Here is a 19,671-nt window from a genome sequence, read left to right on the forward strand (position 1 = left end):
TGCTGCTTGCCCGGCCAATAACTGTAGCATAAAGGAGAGGGCCAACAATGAGACGAAAAAAGGGCCACGCTTGGACTGTACATACAAAGGAAGTAGTGTGGGAAGTGACTCCAAAACCATGTCTCTTTGTTGGGCTGATACAGGCTACGCTATTCAAAGTTGCAACGGTCATGGCTAATAAACGCAAGAGTTGCTCATTGCTTTCACCAAAAGCATTCAAACTATCAGATCCTTCTCAAACTGATTAATGACAAACGTGAGATCTCCAATGGCTCCAGATTCCTACAAGTTTAATAGAATGTGATTATGGAGAAGCTGAGTGGACTTTCTGTTGGCGATACCTTTCTCGCAGCCTTTGTTCCGTGTTTCCAAAGCCAAATACGTACAACTGTTATTAACACAAAGAGCCCAGTCTGAAAGACTGTGAATGCCTCAGTTGGCACCAGACGAATGGCATGCCAACCGCCACGGCTGTGTCTTCCTTTATTATAAGTCCATGCCCATTAAGAACTTAACGAACCATTTGACCTCGTCATCAAGCCCGTCACTTCTCCACGAGCTATAACTCCATCCACATCAAACAGACACCATGTCATTTCTATCCCTCCCCTCAGAACTGCGCATCGAGATATACAAGCTTCTCTTCTTCCCCTCCGGCCCCCTAACGATCTACGTCCCCCGACCCATCATCGACGATGAAGACGAAGATTGTTACTCACGGCATTCCGAGAGGCGAAAGCCCAAGCCAAGCCTCGAAATAATCCGCACCAACAAGCAAATCTACCGAGAATCTCTCCCCCTTCTGTACCAGGGTTGCAAACTTTGCTTCGTTCCGGATGAGGCCGTCATCGCCGAGTTCCTCGATAACATGCCAGAATTTGCACGCTTCAACATACAGACCGTAGGGATAAAGCCTCAAGCGAAAAACCTGCAGGAGCATCCCAGCACGAGGACGAACAAACGTCAAGTGATTCAGCAAGCTTGTTGGCTCGCTATCACCGCTTTGATTGCGGGATCTTTCCCCAATCTGCAGCTGTTCGGAGGACACTTGAGCCTTTGGAAGGGCTATGAGCTGGTGACGGAATATGACAGGTGGGTGTGGGTGCCTCTTGAGACGCTGTATCGTGTGCACAGACCTGCTCAGGCGACGAACTGAGTATTGGCATGGACGGGAGAGAACACGCTGGATAAATGGGACGATGAGGTGAAACGAGTTGGAGAGGCTGTGGAAGGCGTATCGTCATGAATGGGTGAGGGTGAGCAGATGGTGTTAATCCTTGAAGTGACAGAGTGTAACTGTCTGCAGCATCATTTAGCAGATGAGAGAAGAGGTAGAGGCTCATACATGCCTTGGTCATGTTGTATAACAAGCTCGGCAAGTGTGGGAAGGCATGTTGTACGTTTAGAACAGGACGGCAGCTATATTGCATTGGCAAAGCTGGCGTAAATGGTATACTTGGCGCGGATATCATGCTAGATGAGTAAGAGTGAAATACATATATTGTACTTGCTCATCTACTTTTCGAGCTACATGATATAGTTGCGTGGAAAGAAGTAGGATAAGGTAGATAAGTAGTTACCAGCGAAGTGAACAAGAACTTTACACGCAAAAATGATCAACTTAGGCAACTCACCACAAACTACGCCTCTTCCTTACTAGTGCTTTTTTTTTAAGAGAAGAAAAGAAAAAGTCATCGTGTTGAATTGATGCAACCGTCTGCGGGTAATATGCCAGCCGGCCCAATCAGTCCACGTATTGATGAGTTGACATGGACGTCAGCCTTATATTGGAGCGTCTGGTATTTATCCCAACTCAGTCGCAGGCAATTTTTCATTCCGGATTTAATAACTACGTCTTGGTGCATCGCCTCACCACCAACTGTTGCTCCACGTTTGTGATGCCGCTTCGTTTAGTCGGTGCCACAGTCTACAATGTGTCAGATAAGACTCCGATCTCACATCAGCATTTCACAATTCAAGCTCAGACTAAAAGATTTGTACTTCTTCACTGCAGAGCCTGGACCCATGTACCTACCATCATAGCAAATCCTGTTCAGCCCGTTGGGCAACAACCAAAATAGCTAAAGTACGTGTCTTACAAGTTTTGAACTCCTCTGGCAGGAAACGGAACCCGCAGCAGTATCAAATTAAGAGCACTCTATCCTTGACGCATAACTCTCCGTCGAGTTAAAGTGTACAGCCTACATGCACCTCGCGCAAATGATTCCGCTTCCGTAGTGTAGTATGGACCCCATCACCAACTCCACCATCAAGAGCCGCCCGCACCCCAGATTACCAACCACGGCGTAGCTATCCATCCGTTCCACGCCAACAGCTACGTCAACACACACCAAACCGTCAGGATCGGACATGTAGGGCTGTCTAAAGTCCGGATAGGTTCATCTCACCAGCCCAGACCCTTCTTCTCGGATACACACAGCCAATGAACCAGAGAAAAGGAGTCGCAGTCAGAAAGGTCAGATTCGAGGTGGCAGCATCGACGCGGCCCCACATCCACTGGCCCACGCCACGCCCAGATCCCCTGTCAATCATGCTGCATCAAATCGTTCAGTGGCTTGCTGGCCCCTCGCTCTCGCTAAATTCGCCCCGCAGCCGCGAACCACATCCTGATTTGATCGCGGGACCGAAACATTGAAAGCGAATGCGAGCACTTGAGCGGAACATCATTCAACACCCAGTGACATTGATGGAATTGCAAAAGCCAGCCAACACTGCCGATTGGCAGCCCCCTCTGCTTCTGGATGTCTTCGTAACGGACTTTTCTTATATTCCGCTCGCACGGACCAAATGGAATACCGAACGCACGTCCGGCCAGCACTCGCTTAGCCTTGTCTGTGACGTACGTAACTATATATATTACCAGTCAGCAATTGCAGTTTCACTTGTTTCGGTAAAATACTTAAATGTGGCCTTTGTCTTCGCTGCTGGTGTGTTTCACAGACTTCAACGTCGGGCTAACCAAAGCAAACTTGACTCGACCATTCACAACATAATCCATCTCCTCCAGCGACTACTCCTGACTTTCTCCCCCCATTAACAAGACCACCATCGTCATCAACATGGTCGACTTCAAGCCAAAGCTCGCACCCGTCACTCCTCCTCCCCTCGAGAAACCCATCCCCCTAACCATTGTACGTTCTTTACTCGCCTCATCCAGTCACTCAAACTAACATCCCCAGCTCCTCGTCAAGTCCCTCCTCGCCCACCGCCAAAAAGTCTTCCTCATCGCAACCGTCCAACTCATCATATGCACCCTCTTCCCCGGCCGCTATGCCATCGTCCCCATCGCCACTCTCCTGCTCTGCATCCTCACCACCGAAGCCATCGACTACTTCCTCCCGCGCCCATCGCCACCACCAGCATACATGACAACCGTAGTCCCCGGCCGGACATCATCCCTCCTCCCCCGCGCAAACGGCACGTTCGGCTCCTCGCCCTCCTCGCAGCCCCTCGTCGTGTTCAACCTCGGCGTGCAGTTCAACCACCCCCAGGGCCGTATGTGTCCCCACGGAAAGGACATTGCCGAAAAGTTCATCGAGATGAATCAAAGTCTGCGAGAGCGTCGGGAGGAGCTCGGCCTCATCAGCATGACCGACTGGGTTGGTGGGAAGCCCAGCACCGCCGACACCCTCCTGATGAGCTACTATTTCAAAGACGTGGAGAGCATTCACAAGTTTGCGCATGAGGAGATGCATCGCAAGGCGTGGGATTGGTATAATGCCGTGAAGCCGGATCACATTGGTATCTTTCACGAGACGTTTGTGGTGCCGGCGCATAGCTATGAGACTATTTATGCGAATTGCAAGCCGTTGCTGTTGGGCGCGGGCTTGGTCAAGTGTGATGATATGGAGGGCGACAAGAAGTGGAGGAATACGCTGGTGAGTGCGGATAGTGTTGCGCTGAAGAGTCAGTGGCAGAGGATGAACCGAGATGTTGATGGAGTGCCGAAGCAATGAAGTTGATGAGATTTGATGAGCTCCTTTTTTGTGCATTTACAGCCGGCATTTTCTTGCCCTTTCTCTTCTCTTATGTGGTGTCTCGATACTTGTTTTTAGCGGTAAAAATTAGATTTGTCTTTGTAGCAGAAATGATATCCTTTTCCTACCTAGGTACTTGACATGGCCTTTACTTCTTGCACTTGCCCTTGCCAACACCCAGAATTACCATGTTTGTCGCCATCCCACTCTGCTTTGATAAACGAATCTCACCCTCTCCCAACGTCCACGTTCCATTCCCCCAAACAACGGCATCCTTACTCTTAAGTGTAATAGACTTTGGCAGCGGAATCGAAATCTCTCCCTGAATAGCTTCATAGCCGCCATTCACCACCGACACCAATACTTGGCTCTCGCCAACCCAGTATGCCGCATCGACAACTTCATGACTCTTCACCTTTACGCGCTGTGCCTTGCCCGTGACGATGAAGTCTCGCACAGGCTGGTTTGCAACCGTTGACCCGAATTTGCCCATAATCACGCCCAGAGCTTCGCTAAATGGCCATACCCACGAAGCAATCACCTTGGCGTCGTGATTGAATCCCAATGCATTCATGGCGACTTCCTCCTCGTTCGTCGGATCTCTGAACCAGTAGTTTTCGCCGTGGAACGTTTGGGGGTTATGCGCTTTTGTCTTGGGCCAGAGGCCCAGCCAGCGCTCATACTGTATCAAGTTGTCCAGACGATTCGATACGTCCTGCACGTTGCCTTGGCAGTTGTCGCATCCGCAGTCGCCGTAGGTCCTGTTGCAAGGGGTGCCCCATTTGTTGAAAGTGCTATTGATCCCAATGGGGTAGACGTCTTCCATGACAAAGTCGGCACCAGCGGTGTACTCTTTGAAGTAGAAGTTTTGGCAGTTAAGAGTAACGGATACCGGGTGGTACGGGTCGAGTTGGCGGATAAGATCTCTAGCTTTGGGGAGGAGGTCGAAGGGGTCCTGGTGACCGTCGGGTCTTGTCCAGTTAGCTCGTCACGCATCATGCTGCTTGTTGGAAACAACGAACATACTCATCTGCTCCCCAGTACGAATATATGCCCTCAAAGTCCCGAATGACAGACACCTGCTCCTTCACCGCCGTCAAATTCTTATATGAGCCCCTCAAATCGTACATGTACCGCAGGTCCAACGTATCCATGTACTCATAAGTTGCGCGCGACTTTTGCACCGTCGTTAGAGACACCATACTGTTCAGTCCCAGGTCTTTGTACGCCTTGACTTTTTTCACATAATCCTTGTCACAAAGGAAGTTGTCGCACGAGGCGTAGTAACCATACGGCAGGAAAGGCTCAAACTTGTTCTTTGTGGCTGGACTGCGGAACAAGAAGCCTCCATTCAAATTATCCAACTTGGCTACGCTGCCCGTCTTCTTTTCCGGGAGGAACATTAGTTCACTCGTCGCAGAAACGTTGGAAGCGCCGTTTTCGGTGGCACCAAACAGCACCACTTTATAAGGATCAAAGCGAGGCTTGAGACTGGTTAGGTTGAAGGCATATACGTTGCCAGTCGTGCTGACATTGACTCGATTGGAAATGAGAACGTCATTGTTGGAAACGAGATTAATCGTAAACACAACCTGCGGCGCCGTATCAGGTGTGCTCAGATTAGGCCAAGTTTGGCCATGCCATTTCGAAATGCCAGCATTTACTACAAATTCAGCCTGTTTTTCGCTTTCGAGGTAAATGCTGTATCTCGGCTTGAACTGTATATCGAGAGCTGGACCATTGGGAAGAGCCGCTGGCTCGACAGTCTCACCACCAGGCTCAAAGCTTGGATATCTTCGGAACGCAGTTAGCCCAATTGAACTCCAATTCGCGGGAGGGTGCAAACCGTACTGAGGTTGATAGGCTTTGCCACACCATCGTGGCCACTCGGGATGATTACCAGTTTCCTGGGCGGCCACGAGGCCAATTAGTGCTGAGAGGACTGTAAACACGCCCATAACGATTGTCGCTTCACGCGCCAAGTGCCCCATATGATGATATGCCGGAGAACGCAGAGGAAGAGCTGTTCCTCCATCAGAGGCACTGGCACACCGTTGCTTTTAATTTGATGGCCAATTGACACTTCCAGGTGTGGCCATGCGGAGCTGGTGCAACGTCGCAGTGTGATCCGTGATTACTCCGCGCTCTGAATCTGACTGCGAATTGACGGCTCATTTTGCAGAGGAAGATGGAAATGTCGACAGCTCTATTTCCATTTTGGGTAGGTGCGTTCCTGGCAAGGTGGGGAAATCTCGCGGGGAAGATGTCGTCTAAGCACAAAATGGAGCTTTTGGCGTTATGCGGCATGGGAACTGCCGACGGATAATTGGGATGGCGTTTGAGAGCACAAGACAACAAAGGGATATAACATGAGACCATACTGCCTGCCAAGGGGAAGCTTTCACTTTTCAAAGAGCAATTGTCACCCAAAAGTCCACCTCAGCAGTGAGAGATGCCATGCCAAGCCGGCCACACGAGCATAGAAGCCGAAGTCTTGGCAAAAGCAGATCTACATTACCCTAAAGACGAATTGATAAGCTGGAGCACATGGTTCAAGAGAGTTGGAGGAAATCGAGTGCTGCAATGACTACGGATAGTGTCATGTCATACTGCCCGTGTGAGGAGCTGGGAGTTCGATGCATCTTCTCACGCCTCGACATTGTGTAACATGAATCATGCGATATTAGTTTTCATATCCGTCCCATGTAAGCGCCCATCATCTGCCCTGGCAAAGAGGACGGGTCACGAAAATACCCCGAATGGTATTTATAATTGAATGCGATAGAGTTGCCATGTTGCGTAGCTTTTGTGGACCTCCCACCACTCTGGTGTTGGGATTTTTGACCAAGAAGGCGAAACACATAGATAGGACCTGGGCAATTCTTTGCCCGTCAACCTCTTCCATGAATGGCAGCCCCATGATGGCGTCCTAAGGAAGGGGCCATCTTGAATCTGTGGTACGGTGATTCGAACCTATCCAAAGATATTTCGAGCGGATCAACGGATCGGATACACTGCCGAGAGCTCCATATTATCTACAGAGGAGAGGCGAAATGATCTCTGGTTTGGACGTCGCATGATAAGTTGATGCATGTGCATGGGTTTCTCTCTCTCAACTCTTGATCATTTTGTCAGGTGCGGAGTACTTTCACTGTGACTGGGCATGTTGATGTATTGGTTACTCAGTCTGATAGGGGCAATGTGGCCTGGTCTGCTCTGATGGAGTCTTTCATCTCGTCTATTGCGTGGCAGTGCCGTCAGGGCCGCCTGAAGCCAATGGTTGGCTGGCGGCTAGGGACCAACGGTGGATCTGACGAAGTCAAATTCGTGCTCCTTTTTCCTGCCCTGCTGGTGAAATGAATGCTCTGAGTCGAAAGGCTTCCGAGGAAACAATGGCCCTGTACGGAGTACTAAAAGTTGGAACAACTCCCTCAAGGCAGTTTCTGCAGCATTGCGGGCGATGAATGGATTCTTGGAATCTTGCAGCCGTAGAAGCGGCAGGGGAAGCCGAGAAGACGATGTCTCGTCTTCTGGAGCCAACTGGACAGAAATGGCAAGTCGTAGCTTTATACTGGATTTCGGATGTTGGAAGAAACCAACAGTAGATATACCAGACCAAGAAACGATGCATTGTTCGGCGCGGAAGGCGAAAGACGCATTCTGAAACTATTTTGACATTTTTCTGTGGAGTTGCACATCCCAGTTTCAGAACCTTGTGGCTGGCATTTTCTGTGGGTGGGTCCTTCCTCAAATAGTGCTCAAAATAACCTTGCTTGGAGGCTTGCGAAGGGCGGATGGAAGGAGAGGCTAATAAACCCTGGCTTGGTTCCTTCCAAGATTGTCCCTGATTTGAGTCTGGCAGTCCAGCAATCATAGATTTTGTATCATCTTCAACCTCACCTTGCTAACAGAACGGCTTTCAATTCTCCTTGCATCCTGTCGCTCCATGCACCCAACTCCACAGTCCACGTAATTATCCAACCTCCAGACAGGAATCGCCAAGAAAAACATGCTTGCCCACACCATGGCGCAGCATTGGACGTGGCCAAGAGCGGCAAAGCGCATCACCAAGCAAATTGGTCCTTTCTAATGATACGAGGTTCAAACCTGGCACTAGCCGGACGCGTCACGGTATGCCAGCGCCAATTGTGGTTGTCATCCCAGACACCTAACATACATCAAAGCTTCTGTAACAACACACACTTTGAAGGCCGGAAGGCTGTTTCAGGGGTGGCCCAATGACATGGGGGCGAAGGCACACAGCCACTTTCGGGACACGGGTCCTCGGAATCTTGTAACAGATGAGATGGCGTCTTTTTCGACATTGTTCTGTGCACCTACAAAGTCAAGTCGAAGCCATTTTACATCTTGTCGGTCCCAGCTCTGGCTCTACGACATATCGGCAGCGACGAGACCCATGGGCAGCTTGCTGGGCTGTATGAGGACTTTTCTTCGCCAGCAGAGAATAATTCGCAGATAGTCCCTAACTAATTGACGTCTCGTCAACCCTGTGGTCTTGGCAAGCTACTCCGAACCAGTACTTGGGCTTACCAGGATTAACGGAGCAGTGACCCAGCAAGTGGCATCTCAAATCCACTATCCCCATGGATGTCTCCTGAGAAATGAGTAGGGACCTTGTCACTCCCTGGACACTCTCTCGGCCATCTAACGTGATCCATTTCCTGATCTTTCTCCAATTCTTGCCGGTTTTCCATCTTTGATCTCGAAGCATCTTTATTGCCACTCTGCGTGGTGGCTAACAACTTCATATTCACTCTTTCACCATAGCACAGCGAACTTTGCTTTTTATACCATTCTACTGTCCATGCTGGCCAAATTCACATTCCGGTGAACAAACTCCCACTCCCGTCTTCGCTTCGCGACTTGCATGCCGATAGAACGTCTTGTTTAGAGATTTAACAGTCAGCACTTGATTTATCGATTTAGTCAGCTACAACCGTCTATACGATTATATTGATGCGAGCCGGGATTGCATCAATTTTCCCCAATACTAAGAGGTTGTGAAATCGCAAGACTACATTGTCGTCTCCCATCTTTGACTAGACCACCGTCGATACGATTCCATATTCAACTTCTCGGCGTTGACGATCCCAGAGCAGAATGAAGGGATTTTCAATAGCAGCGACTTTGTCGCTGGTACTCGCTAGCACTCCAGTCTTTGGGATTGAATTGAAAATTGACGATGACGGCATGTCAGCCCTTGTTACCCCCAAGCAGCTGTTTCCGCGAAGGCTGAACTAACACGACACAATATTTAGCCTCGATAAAAAAAGCTGCGGGGACAATTGTTTACAATTTAATGAAATATTACACTGGTAATAACACTGGCGACACACCAGGAAATTTACCATCGCCGTATTACTGTGAGGATAGGATCAGATGTCCAAGGAAAATAGTCACTAACTATGGGTAGGGTGGGAGGCAGGCGCAATGTTCGGAACCCTCGTCGACTATTGGCATCTCACTGGAGATAACTCATACAACGCTGCCACATTACAGGCACTGGTGCACCAAGCATCTCCTAAAGAAGACTTCTTGCCCACCAACCAGTCGCGAAACGAAGGAAACGATGATCAAGGCTTTTGGGCCATGGCAGCTATGAGCGCTGCCGAGAACAAGTTCGTTGACCCTCCAAGCGATCAGCCTCAGTGGCTCGCCCTGGTGCAGTCCGTCTTCAACCAGTACGTATCTCGATGGGAGCCCGAAAACTGCGGAGGTGGCATGAGATGGCAGATATACAGTTTCAACAAAGGCTGGTACTATAAAAACTCCATCTCGAACGGGTGCTTCTTCAACGTAGCAGCCAGACTACATCGATACACCGGAAATAGTACCTACGGCGAATGGGCAACGAAAATTTTCGAGTGGCAACAGGCGAGTAGTCTGATTACCAAAGACTATGGAGTGCATGATGGGGTCAGCTTCAACGAAGGCGACCAGAAATGTCCGCGAATGGATATAATTGAATGGACCTACAATGCCGGCATTTTCCTCCATGGGGCCGCTGCCATGTACAACGCTACTGAAGACGCCAAATGGAAGACGGCAATTGATGGTATTCTGAAGCACGTACAAACAAAATTTGTCAAAGATGGCCTCATCTTCGAGCAGCAATGCGAAGGACCCCAAAATTGCAACAACGATCAACAGAGCTTCAAGGGTTATTTGATTCGGTGGCTTGCGGCCACTAGCAAGCTAGCGCCGTATACTTACGACACCATCAAGCCGCTGCTTCAAAAAGCAGCTACGGCTGCTGCCAGCGTCTGTATTGGCACAGCTGCACCGCCCAAGTTCAACGGTTTGCCAGGTACCGCCTGTGGCTTTGGATGGACTACCCCAGGCAAGTTTGATGGCATCGTTGCCGTTGGTTCACACATGAATGCGCTAGACGCAGTCATGTATAACCTTGTGCAAAAAGCTGCCCCTCCTGTGACGCAGAAATCGGGCGGTACATCCAAAGGCAATCCTGCGGCGGGCAGCGGCGGTACCAAGGACCCAACAGCACTAGAGCCGTTGACAGGGGCAGATAAGGCCGGTGCGGGCATCCTCACAGTTTTGTGCCTCGCAGGTATTATTGGGGGAACTGCATTTATGCTTTTAGACATTAGGTAGATGTGGGAGTGGTCAGCATGGTATTGTATATCGCGACCCTTGTTTATACCTCGGATGGAATTGGGGCTGCTGGATCTATTATTTGTGTTGATGTTATACCACCATGGCTTTAGGGAATTGTTTAGAATGGCGTTATTTGGGACCGGTACACTAGGGCGAGCATTATGGGAGGCGGGCATCTGGGAAGGTCACATATTCTAATCTAGGATCAACAGTGACATCTTTTGTGTCAGTTAGGCTTGGAAATCCACAGAGGCGGAAAACTATAGAAGTGCATGTCTCTGTCACAATAGAATGAAGTACAAGGCCTTCTCGGATATTATGCTTGGTGCCCGGTGGTGATGAGTATGTCGTCCATCGAGAGTTCCAACTCGACTACACCATGGAGCAGCAGGAAATAGCCCTCGAACTCAGTCTGTCACTGGTTAACACGGAAGATATCCAGACTTCCCCGCGCCCGACGATAGATATAACGAAACCTCATTCAGCACCTGGGGTCACGGGCCAGTGGCAATAACTTCAATCCAAACACATCTGTATTGATATATCTCTGCGCAAAACCCTCACTTACACTCCACAAACTGCCCCGTAGGAGCCCCCGAATGCGTAATAGTACCACAATAATACCCCAGCGGATGGCCATCGTTACCAATCTCCCCGGGCTCATGATAATAAACAACCCGATCATTCCCCCACTTGTTGTTATTCAGGCCCCCGTTGTACGGACCCTTCGTCACAAGAGGATACTCGTGGCGGTTGTCGTCAGCAGGACAATTCTTGCCAAAGTCAAACTTCGTGTCGGTGTAGGAGTGCGGGAAGCGGCCGTTGGGGTACTCCTTGGACTTTTTGCCGCGGGCGATGCCCTTTTCTTGGAGCTTCATGCCCCAGGAGGCGGCGTCGTATATGTCATTGTAGGTGTAGGTTGTGGTGCCGCACTTTTTGGAGATGTCGTGGGGGAGGTCTACGACGCTGGTTGGGCCGTTGGATGGGTCGTCGGGGAGGGGTTGGAAGTCTCGGGGGAGGAGGGCGGGAGGAAGGGCGTGGGTGAGGGTGCAGGTGGTGAGGATGCTGGCGATGTAGATGGGCTTCATGGTGGAAGTTTGTGTTGTGTTATGATTTGGGGTGGTGTTGGGAGTGGTTGAGCTGGGGAGGTTGTTTGGCAATTTATAGACTTTAACTTGATAGCTTGGAGTTTTTAATTGTATTTGTATAAGTTGAGAGGATTCATATGGTGTAGTTGGATATCATCGTCGATCGTGGTGGTTTGGTTACTCTCGACGTCATGTAAGCTGATGATTTGGGGGCGATGCATCCTCCCAGGCGGCAGTTCTTATGTGCCTGTATCAGATCGGCAGATGTGGTCAGAAATACATGCATCTTTGATCTTGAATGGGCAGCATTAGTGATGATCTCCAGATGTAAGCCCAACACAATTCCTACGGATGCTATTTGTAGCGTCTAGTCCGGGGCTAATACTCCCGCGATGGATGAAGACTCGGTAGATACAGTCAGCAGACTCCGTATCTTGGGCCAAAGTACAAACATATGCACGGAGTTTGACTAGAGAGCTCTGGTAATTTACATATTGCATATGTGTATATTGCTGACTGAGTGGTGCCGTCTGAGAGCATAAGCATGATCGACATGTACGTCATTGAAGAGCGTATTCTCACCCAGCCTCCAGGCAGACATTGCCGAAAGACAAAAGTCAAAACCAACAAGGCTACTTGGAACTTTCAAACACCCTCGACTCGCGGAATTCAGTCCATCTCATTAAAGCGTGCTTCAACTAAAGAAAATACGCTTTACTGAACACACGCAAAGAAGAAAGCATTCAGCACCGTCATCACGACCGAGTCCAATTTACGGCTTTCAACCTTCAAAATGCCAACCAAGGCAGAATGGTTGACAGCCCAAGTGGCGCCTACCAAAACAGCTCTCAACGACGGCGATGGCTGCCATGCAGACGAGGCAAAAAGCCTAACAGATTATCTAGAGGACAAATCAACAGCCCAAGAAGCCGCAACGGCCTTCACAGCACCTCTCCTTGCGGAAGACGACCCAGCCGCCTCACTCTTCCGTCCGATGGGTCTGCTGTGCGAAGCCTTGGTAGAGCTCGGTGACGACCGTGACAAGCTTCTAGATCTTCTCGCTGCCATGCAGCAGCTCCCGCCAACATCAGACATCAACTGGCGAGACCTCCCTGGCTTCGGAAACATGTGGAGTGACTTGTATAGGCTGTACACTCATGGATCAACACCGTGGGAGAAGACGGAACTCTCTGACGAACGAAGGCTTGAGTTACAGCAGCACTTTGAAGCAACTGGGAGTGTGGAAGCGGAGTTGTATCTTCGAGGGTTGGATGGTGTGACGGCGCGTTGGGGATACGAGACGCTGAGCTTGATATGTGCGAGGCGAGTAGGCGTGGAGGTTTTCATAGGTGCTATGTATGCGTGGTTGAAGGTGGCGGGTGAGAAATTGAAGGGGGATTTGAGGCAGGATGAGGTTTGTAGGTATGGTGAGGAGAGGAGGATGGGTGATCATTGGGAGATGTGGAAGAGTGCGTTTTTGGAGGGTGCTGGGGATGGGAGTTGGGGGAGTGAGGCGAGGAGGATGGCTTTGGAGTGTCATGAGTTGATGAAGTGAGGTGGAAAGTGAAGGCGTGTAGTTATTTTGAAGGGTTTGTTTGGTGTTGATGGAAGGTTGGAATGACTTGCAGGAGGAGGGTTGAGAGATGGGGTAAATGTGCATCAAGATTGGCGTGGGTTGTGAAATATCTTGTCAGTACTCCGTAGAGGGTGTGGATATACAAAAATACACCAGCATAATGACCATTTCAGCTATAATTCTCATGTTCGTACCTGTGTAACACATATTTCTCTGAATTGCCACATCTCACGGGTAAACCACAAATCCCAATTCTGCCATGAAAGCATCCGATCCGGAGCACACTGACCCGAGTAAACGAGCCATCAGAATCCATCTGTCAATACTCGATCCACAGGATAGAAGCAACATGCGCCAATAAGCAGACATGATAACCTTTCTCCTTCTCCATCTTTTGGCCGGAGCTTCGGGTTGCCATCAACGGCTTTACTACTAAGTATTATTACCCCACCGATTTTAGCCTCGCATATGCACGTCGGTATCTGCAATCCCTTCCCTTGCCTTGCCTTTCATCCATTGATCCCTGCGCAGGGCATGTCAATGTTCGCTTCCATGCATGTTTCCACGACGCCATCTCCAACCATGAACCCCGCTCACTTGCACTCTGTTGATATTTGAAGCCGCTTGACATGTTTGTGGCTACATGTTCAAGCCAGTGAATGATTTTATTATCAATCAGATACCTTCTGACTTGAAAGCGATTTAATCTACCGTTGATTCATTACTTCTATCTTTGTATCCTGTCCCCTCTCTTCCTCCACAAACCTACTTACATCTACACCACCAAACTCACTCATCGCCACCATCACCATCATCACCATGTCCTCCAAACACTTCATCAACGACCCAACCCTCCTCGTCAACACCGCCCTCCACAGCCTAACCCTCACCAACCCCAACGTCGCTCTCGACCCCGACTCCAAAATCATCTACCGCCGCCCATCCCATGCCGCCCCCCAAGTATCAATCATCTCCGGCGGAGGATCCGGCCACGAGCCCTCCTTCGCCGCCATGGTCGGACCAGGCATGCTCTCCGCCGCCGTAGCAGGCACCATCTTCGCCAGCCCGTCTGCCGAACAGGTCCGCACGGGCATCACCTCCCGCGTCGACACCTCCAAGGGTGTCCTGGTCGTGGTCATGAACTACACCGGCGATGTGCTCAACTTTGGAATGGCCGTCGAGAAAGCCAAGGCCAGTGAGCTGAATGTCGAAATGGTAGTGGTAGGCGATGACGTCGGCGTGGGGAGAGCAAAAGCCGGCAAAGTAGGACGCAGAGGTATCGCCGGCACGGTCTTGGTGTTGAAGATCGCTGGTGCTCTGGCCGCGCAGGGACGGTCTTTGGATGAAGTCGCCAAGGTGGCTAGGCTGACGGCTGATAATATCGTCAGCGTGGGAGCTAGTCTGGAGCATGTCCACGTTCCGGGGAGGGCGGTCGACGCGCAGGAAGATAAGTTGGCGCAGGGGGAGATTGAGATTGGAATGGGCATTCACAATGAACCTGGTTCGGAGAGGGCAGAGCTCAATTTGCCGCAGTTGGTGGCCAAGATGCTCGCCCAGCTGCTTGATTCCAACGACAAGGACCGCGCCTTCTTGAACGTGAATTCCAATGAGGTGGTTTTGATGATCAACAACCTGGGCAGTGTGTCGGTGTTGGAAATGGGCGGCATTACTACCGAGGTTGTGTCACAGCTGGACTCCAAGTATGGCATTCACCCGGTTCGTGTTATTTCGGGGACATTCATGACGAGTTTGAACGGGCTGGGGTTCAGCATCTCGTTGCTCAATGTGGTGAATACGGATATTGGCGGCCCCGGAATGATTGAGTTGCTTGATGCTGATGCTGAAGTAACGGGGTGGTCAGCACCGATTCGGAAAGAAACATGGGAGGCCAAAAACACGGCTACCCGGACGGATGAGAAGGGACAGAATAAGGAGGTCAAGCCTAGTGGGTTGAAGATGGATACAAGCCTAGTCAAGGAGAGGTTGACCCTGGCGTTGGAGAGGGTTATTGCAGCTGAGCCTGAAGTCACACGATATGATACCGTCGTTGGCGATGGCGACTGCGGCATTGGTCTGAAGAGGGGAGCACAAGGTACGTTGCAAACTATTCTCCCGCCCAGCAAAACGACAAACTAACCTGTCACAGCCGTCCTCAAGCACATCAACCAAAACACTCTCACAGACGACCCCCTCCTAACACTGGCATCCATCATTCCCGTCGTCGAATCCACCATGGACGGTACATCCGGTGCCCTGTATGCCATATTCCTCAACGCCCTCGCCCATGCTCTCCGGTCCCTACCGTCAGGAGACCTGAGCCCTTCCCTCTGGGCAAAGGCTCTCCAAGGCTCTTGCGACGCCCTGTCCAAGTACACGCCCGCTCGGCCCGGTGACAGAACCCTCGTAGATGCACTGTATCCCTTTGTGCAGGTCCTCGGCAATACTGGAGATGTGAAGCAGGCGGCGGAGGCGGCGAAGAAGGCTGCGGATGAGACTAAGGGCATGCAGGCTAGTCTGGGGAGGACAGTGTATGTGGGTGGCAAGGGATTTGAGCAGGTTCCTGACCCGGGGGCGTTTGGACTGGCTTGCTTCTTTGGCGGGTTGGCTGGGCTTAAGGGGGATGAGGAATGGGAGAGGGTGTGATGAGCCATGATGGAATATTCGTTGGTAGTTGTACGTGTACTGCTGTGGAAATGTTGCAATATATTTGAGGTTTGTAGTCCTTGCATTGAAGCTGAACTCGTACTTAATTCCAGTTTCACGGAAAGTAGCGTGCCAATCTTGGGTTAAACACCTGATACTATCCAACAGATCATTACGCACCTTCAAACTCGTCACTATTCTCATAAGGTTAGGCACCAGGTTGTAGGAGCACCGAACAATCCTCAATCAGCCCGCAACCCTCACCTGAAGCGAAATCACACCAAAATAACTCACCAAATACCGGAATCACAACCCATGTTGAACGGTACCCTCACCAAACCATACAGTCACTGCAACGGCCCAGAGCAACACACCATGTAGAAACTGTAAATCATTCAACACACGGTGTAAACGGATTGTTTTTCAACGCCTATCGTTCCCATGTAACAAAAGCCGCAAACCAACCAGTACTCATCCACACAATCCAGCAGCCCAAAAAGGTGCCGCGTAAATTCATTACCAATCAAAATAAAAACCATGCTGCAAATTCCAACCCTCGACTCTAGCTCAGCAATACCAAGATGACACTATCTCCTCTCAAGAACCTAAACACCACTAGTCAGCTTGCAGTCCTCTTTAAAGCATTGTTGATTCTCGTCCCGCGGGCAAGGAAGCTTACATCTTGCTGATGAATCGGTCCTTGTTGACTGGTCGTCCCTTCTTTCCATCTGCTAACCGCGGCGTCTCTGTCCACATCTCCTTTACGTTCTCTAGGACCATGTTGCAGTGTCTGTCGAAGGCCTTGACGCGGGCCAGGAGCTTGCGGTTGTTGCGGATGGAGATGAGGACCTGGGTGTGCGACTTGACGGCCGTCTGGAGGATTGAAAGGGGGCCGGATGTGAATTCGTGTTCTTCGAGCTCGGCAATCTCGTACTCGCTGTGTTATAATCCGGGTTAGCTTCGGGATTCTTGATACGTCTATCGATGGAGTTGTGATGGAGGGGGCCAGTTGAGGACGTGGATATTGCGTACGTGAGCTCGTTGCGCGGCTTGTTCAGCAGCTCCCTGGAATATGGTTAGCACATCTGTCAATGAGGGAGAATTGCAGGCAGTGGGCCGTACTGGATCTTGGGATCTGCCATCTTGAATGTATTCGTCGTGATAGCTGGGTTGCAATAGCAGCGGCACGCGATCGCAAGGCTGCACTCGAAAAGGTCGAAAAGTTGAAGAGAGGTGCACAACCCGAGCCTCTGATTGGCCGCACTTCAATCTGTGGGGCTGTCTCAGAATCCAGCTCCTGACTGGCTCTGCCAAACTCACCAGCTGCAGCCAGCTGTGCACACTGATCCTGACACTCCCTAAGTCGGCGGCAAGCGGCGGCAGCCATTCCTCGGGCTAAATTTTGGAGAAAGGCACATTGCCGTGACGTTTTGCAGTCTGCTCGAACCGATCCGACCACACCTCCAATCCGCACTCTCGGCACAACCACCATTGCCGCGGCAATCGATGCGCACTTTTCGTCACAGAGGAGCGCATCGTATATAGTCATTACTCCCGTCTAAATGTCTTTCCGGGCGTTTGCGGTGCGAGCTGGTTCGGCTGCCAATGCTGCGAGCAGTTGGAGCTTAAGAAGTGGTCTCAACATGGCACAACAAGCTAGAGTTTTGAGCTCCATTGGGGCGCGATCGGTATGTTTCCTCTGCCTATTTTACATACCGTGGAGGTGTGCTGTCTCTGCTCGAATCGTCTGTTGCTAATGAATGCTTGAAATAGCTTTCCACGGAAGCCACTACCATCAAGGAACTCCCCGGCGATGAACCCAACGATGTCGTTTTCGAAAGCAAATACGGTCTTCGCACCGTCATGCTGAACCGACCGAAGAAGCTCAACTCTCTCAACGGCTCCATGATTCGCAAGATTGTACCCCGTCTGGTTGAGTGGGAAAAGAGCGACATGGCCAATATTGTGGTGATGAAGGGTGCCGGCGAAAAGGCTCTTTGTGCGGGTGGTGATGTTGCCGCCCTGGCTGAGTATAACCAGGAGGGCGGCGATGGGTGGAAGAAGTCGGCTGAGTACTTTGGCCTCGAATACAAACTGGACCACTACATTGCTACGTATCAGAAGCCGTATATTGCTTTTATGGATGGCATCACCATGGGCGGTGGTGTTGGTCTCAGCATCCACGCCCCTTTCCGAATCGCCACTGAAAAGACTGTCTTCGCCATGCCCGAAACAACGATTGGCTTTTTCCCCGATGTTGGAGCATCGTTTTTTCTGCCGCGGATGAATGGAGCTGTTGGAACCTACCTCGCCCTGACTAGCGAGCGTCTGACCGGTCCCAACGTGTTCTACTCTGGCATCGCTACGCACTACCTTCACTCTACAAGCTTGCCCGATCTTGAGGCTCGCTTAGCTGAGCTGAGATTCAGGGATGATGATCCTCTCCCGCAGAGACTCGCCATTATCAACCACACTCTTGAGGAGTTCTGCACTGGTTTGCCATATGACCAGCAAATGCAGCTGGGCGGCGCGGTTCGCCAGGCAGTTGATCGATGCTTCAGCAAGAACAATGTAGCCGACATTATTACTGCCCTGAAGGCAGAGAAGGGGGAGACAGAGGAGTGGGCCCAGAAGCAATTGACTACGCTAAACAAGCGATCGCCGACAGCAGTGCATGTGACTTTGAGGCAGATGCGAGTTGGCGGCAAATGGGACATTGCTGAGACGTTCAACAAGGAGCATCAGATTGCTAGCAAGTTTATGCAACACCACGACTTCACCGAGGGTGTGACGGCGTTGTTGGTTCGCAAGGAGAAGCCCAAGTGGAAGCCTGAGTCGTTAGAAGCCATCCCTGCCAGCGAGAACGTCTCGCAGCCCTTCTTTGACTTTGACAAGGAGCACTCCCTGGAGCTATTTTCTGATCGAACCTACTCCGAGTACCCCTACCAGGGCCTTGGTATACCCACAGAGAAGGAAATCAAGGCTGCCGTCAGTGGTAACAGCTACACTCCACAGGAACTGACCAAGATTATTGTTGCGTCACGGAACGGACGTCAGGGTATAGCGGACATTGTCAACGAAATTATCAACCGCAAAACTACGGTTGATGCCCAGGGCAAGGTGAAGTGGGTAAATGAGGATGCATCGGCAAGCAGCCGATTGTAGATGTAAATGCGAGCAGGTGACACCCAGTGAGAAGTGTCGCCGCATAGAGCGGAGGGATGGGGTATGTCTCGAGATTTGGAAAATCCATTGTGTAAAAATATGAATGATTACAGTACAAAGATACACTGTCGAGCCAACGATGATGTTTGATTGTGAGCACTACATATGATTGCGTTGAGACACCGCATCGCTGCAGTCGCAGATGGGAATGGCTGCAAATGAGGTCAGGTCCGTTGAGCGAAGAAAATGTGGGGGCGTGGATTGGTTGGGATGGAGAGACATCATCGCAAGTGACGTGGAGCGGGAAAAGTCACGGAGCGGAATAACCTCACTCTGTGCCCAGCCGACCGACGCTTGTGTTGGGTGGTGTTGGTGGTGGTTTGTATGGTGGCAGAGTGTTTGTAATGGAGGGTGGGTGAGGGGGCCACAGATGGCAGCCTAATGGAATGCCTTCACTCTTACGGAAATGACCAGTTGACTCAACATGGGCAACAGAAAAGAGGGTCTGAGGGAGAAGAGATGAGGGAGAAAGGCGACCAAGTGAGCTTCAACACCAAGGCGGAGG

At 50.7% G+C, this 19,671-nt stretch overlaps 9 protein-coding genes across 9 annotated transcripts; 6 read left to right on the plus strand and 3 right to left on the minus strand.

Annotated features, from left to right (window-relative positions):
- Window positions 1–589: 589 nt before the first annotated feature.
- On the plus strand, window positions 590–1,156 carry VFPPC_13917 (hypothetical protein; the record flags this gene model as incomplete). The annotated part of the gene is made up of 1 exon (XM_018291689.1): window positions 590–1,156. The coding sequence occupies one exon, from the start codon at window positions 590–592 to the stop codon at window positions 1,154–1,156; it is 567 nt and encodes a 188-aa protein (XP_018141946.1).
- A 1,924-nt stretch (window positions 1,157–3,080) lies between these two features.
- Window positions 3,081–3,977, plus strand: VFPPC_05888 (heme-containing dehydratase domain-containing protein; the record flags this gene model as incomplete). Its single annotated transcript, XM_018285007.1, has 2 exons — window positions 3,081–3,152; window positions 3,201–3,977. The coding sequence occupies 2 exons, from the start codon at window positions 3,081–3,083 to the stop codon at window positions 3,975–3,977; spliced, it is 849 nt and encodes a 282-aa protein (XP_018141947.1).
- Window positions 3,978–4,146: 169 nt separating this feature from the next.
- On the minus strand, window positions 4,147–5,956 carry VFPPC_13918 (glycoside hydrolase subgroup catalytic core protein; the record flags this gene model as incomplete). The annotated part of the gene is made up of 2 exons (XM_018291690.1): window positions 4,147–4,969; window positions 5,025–5,956. 2 exons carry the CDS (start codon window positions 5,954–5,956, stop codon window positions 4,147–4,149), a joined length of 1,755 nt encoding a protein of 584 aa, XP_018141948.1.
- Window positions 5,957–9,449: 3,493 nt separating this feature from the next.
- Window positions 9,450–10,631, plus strand: VFPPC_05890 (cell wall glycosyl hydrolase Dfg5; the record flags this gene model as incomplete). The annotated part of the gene is made up of 1 exon (XM_018285009.1): window positions 9,450–10,631. One exon carries the CDS (start codon window positions 9,450–9,452, stop codon window positions 10,629–10,631), a length of 1,182 nt encoding a protein of 393 aa, XP_018141950.1.
- Window positions 10,632–11,194: 563 nt separating this feature from the next.
- Window positions 11,195–11,722, minus strand: VFPPC_16236 (ribonuclease domain-containing protein; the record flags this gene model as incomplete). Its single annotated transcript, XM_018293989.2, has 1 exon — window positions 11,195–11,722. The coding sequence occupies one exon, from the start codon at window positions 11,720–11,722 to the stop codon at window positions 11,195–11,197; it is 528 nt and encodes a 175-aa protein (XP_018141951.2).
- A 793-nt stretch (window positions 11,723–12,515) lies between these two features.
- On the plus strand, window positions 12,516–13,277 carry VFPPC_05892 (hypothetical protein; the record flags this gene model as incomplete). The annotated part of the gene is made up of 1 exon (XM_018285010.1): window positions 12,516–13,277. The coding sequence occupies one exon, from the start codon at window positions 12,516–12,518 to the stop codon at window positions 13,275–13,277; it is 762 nt and encodes a 253-aa protein (XP_018141952.1).
- Window positions 13,278–14,117: 840 nt separating this feature from the next.
- VFPPC_05893 (dihydroxyacetone kinase (DakA)) lies at window positions 14,118–15,941 on the plus strand (the record flags this gene model as incomplete). The annotated part of the gene is made up of 2 exons (XM_018285011.1): window positions 14,118–15,390; window positions 15,445–15,941. The coding sequence occupies 2 exons, from the start codon at window positions 14,118–14,120 to the stop codon at window positions 15,939–15,941; spliced, it is 1,770 nt and encodes a 589-aa protein (XP_018141953.1).
- A 562-nt stretch (window positions 15,942–16,503) lies between these two features.
- VFPPC_13919 (small nuclear ribonucleoprotein Sm D2) lies at window positions 16,504–17,083 on the minus strand (the record flags this gene model as incomplete). Its single annotated transcript, XM_018291691.1, has 4 exons — window positions 16,504–16,546; window positions 16,621–16,878; window positions 16,974–17,006; window positions 17,064–17,083. The coding sequence occupies 4 exons, from the start codon at window positions 17,081–17,083 to the stop codon at window positions 16,504–16,506; spliced, it is 354 nt and encodes a 117-aa protein (XP_018141954.1).
- Window positions 17,084–17,584: 501 nt separating this feature from the next.
- Window positions 17,585–19,106, plus strand: VFPPC_05894 (3-hydroxyisobutyryl-CoA hydrolase; the record flags this gene model as incomplete). Its single annotated transcript, XM_022428483.1, has 2 exons — window positions 17,585–17,629; window positions 17,715–19,106. The coding sequence occupies 2 exons, from the start codon at window positions 17,585–17,587 to the stop codon at window positions 19,104–19,106; spliced, it is 1,437 nt and encodes a 478-aa protein (XP_022284287.1).
- Between the last annotated feature and the right edge of the window lie 565 nt (window positions 19,107–19,671).

Source organism: Pochonia chlamydosporia, chromosome 5 (genome assembly GCF_001653235.2).
Source record: "Pochonia chlamydosporia 170 chromosome 5, whole genome shotgun sequence".
NCBI lineage: Eukaryota > Fungi > Ascomycota > Sordariomycetes > Hypocreales > Clavicipitaceae > Pochonia > Pochonia chlamydosporia.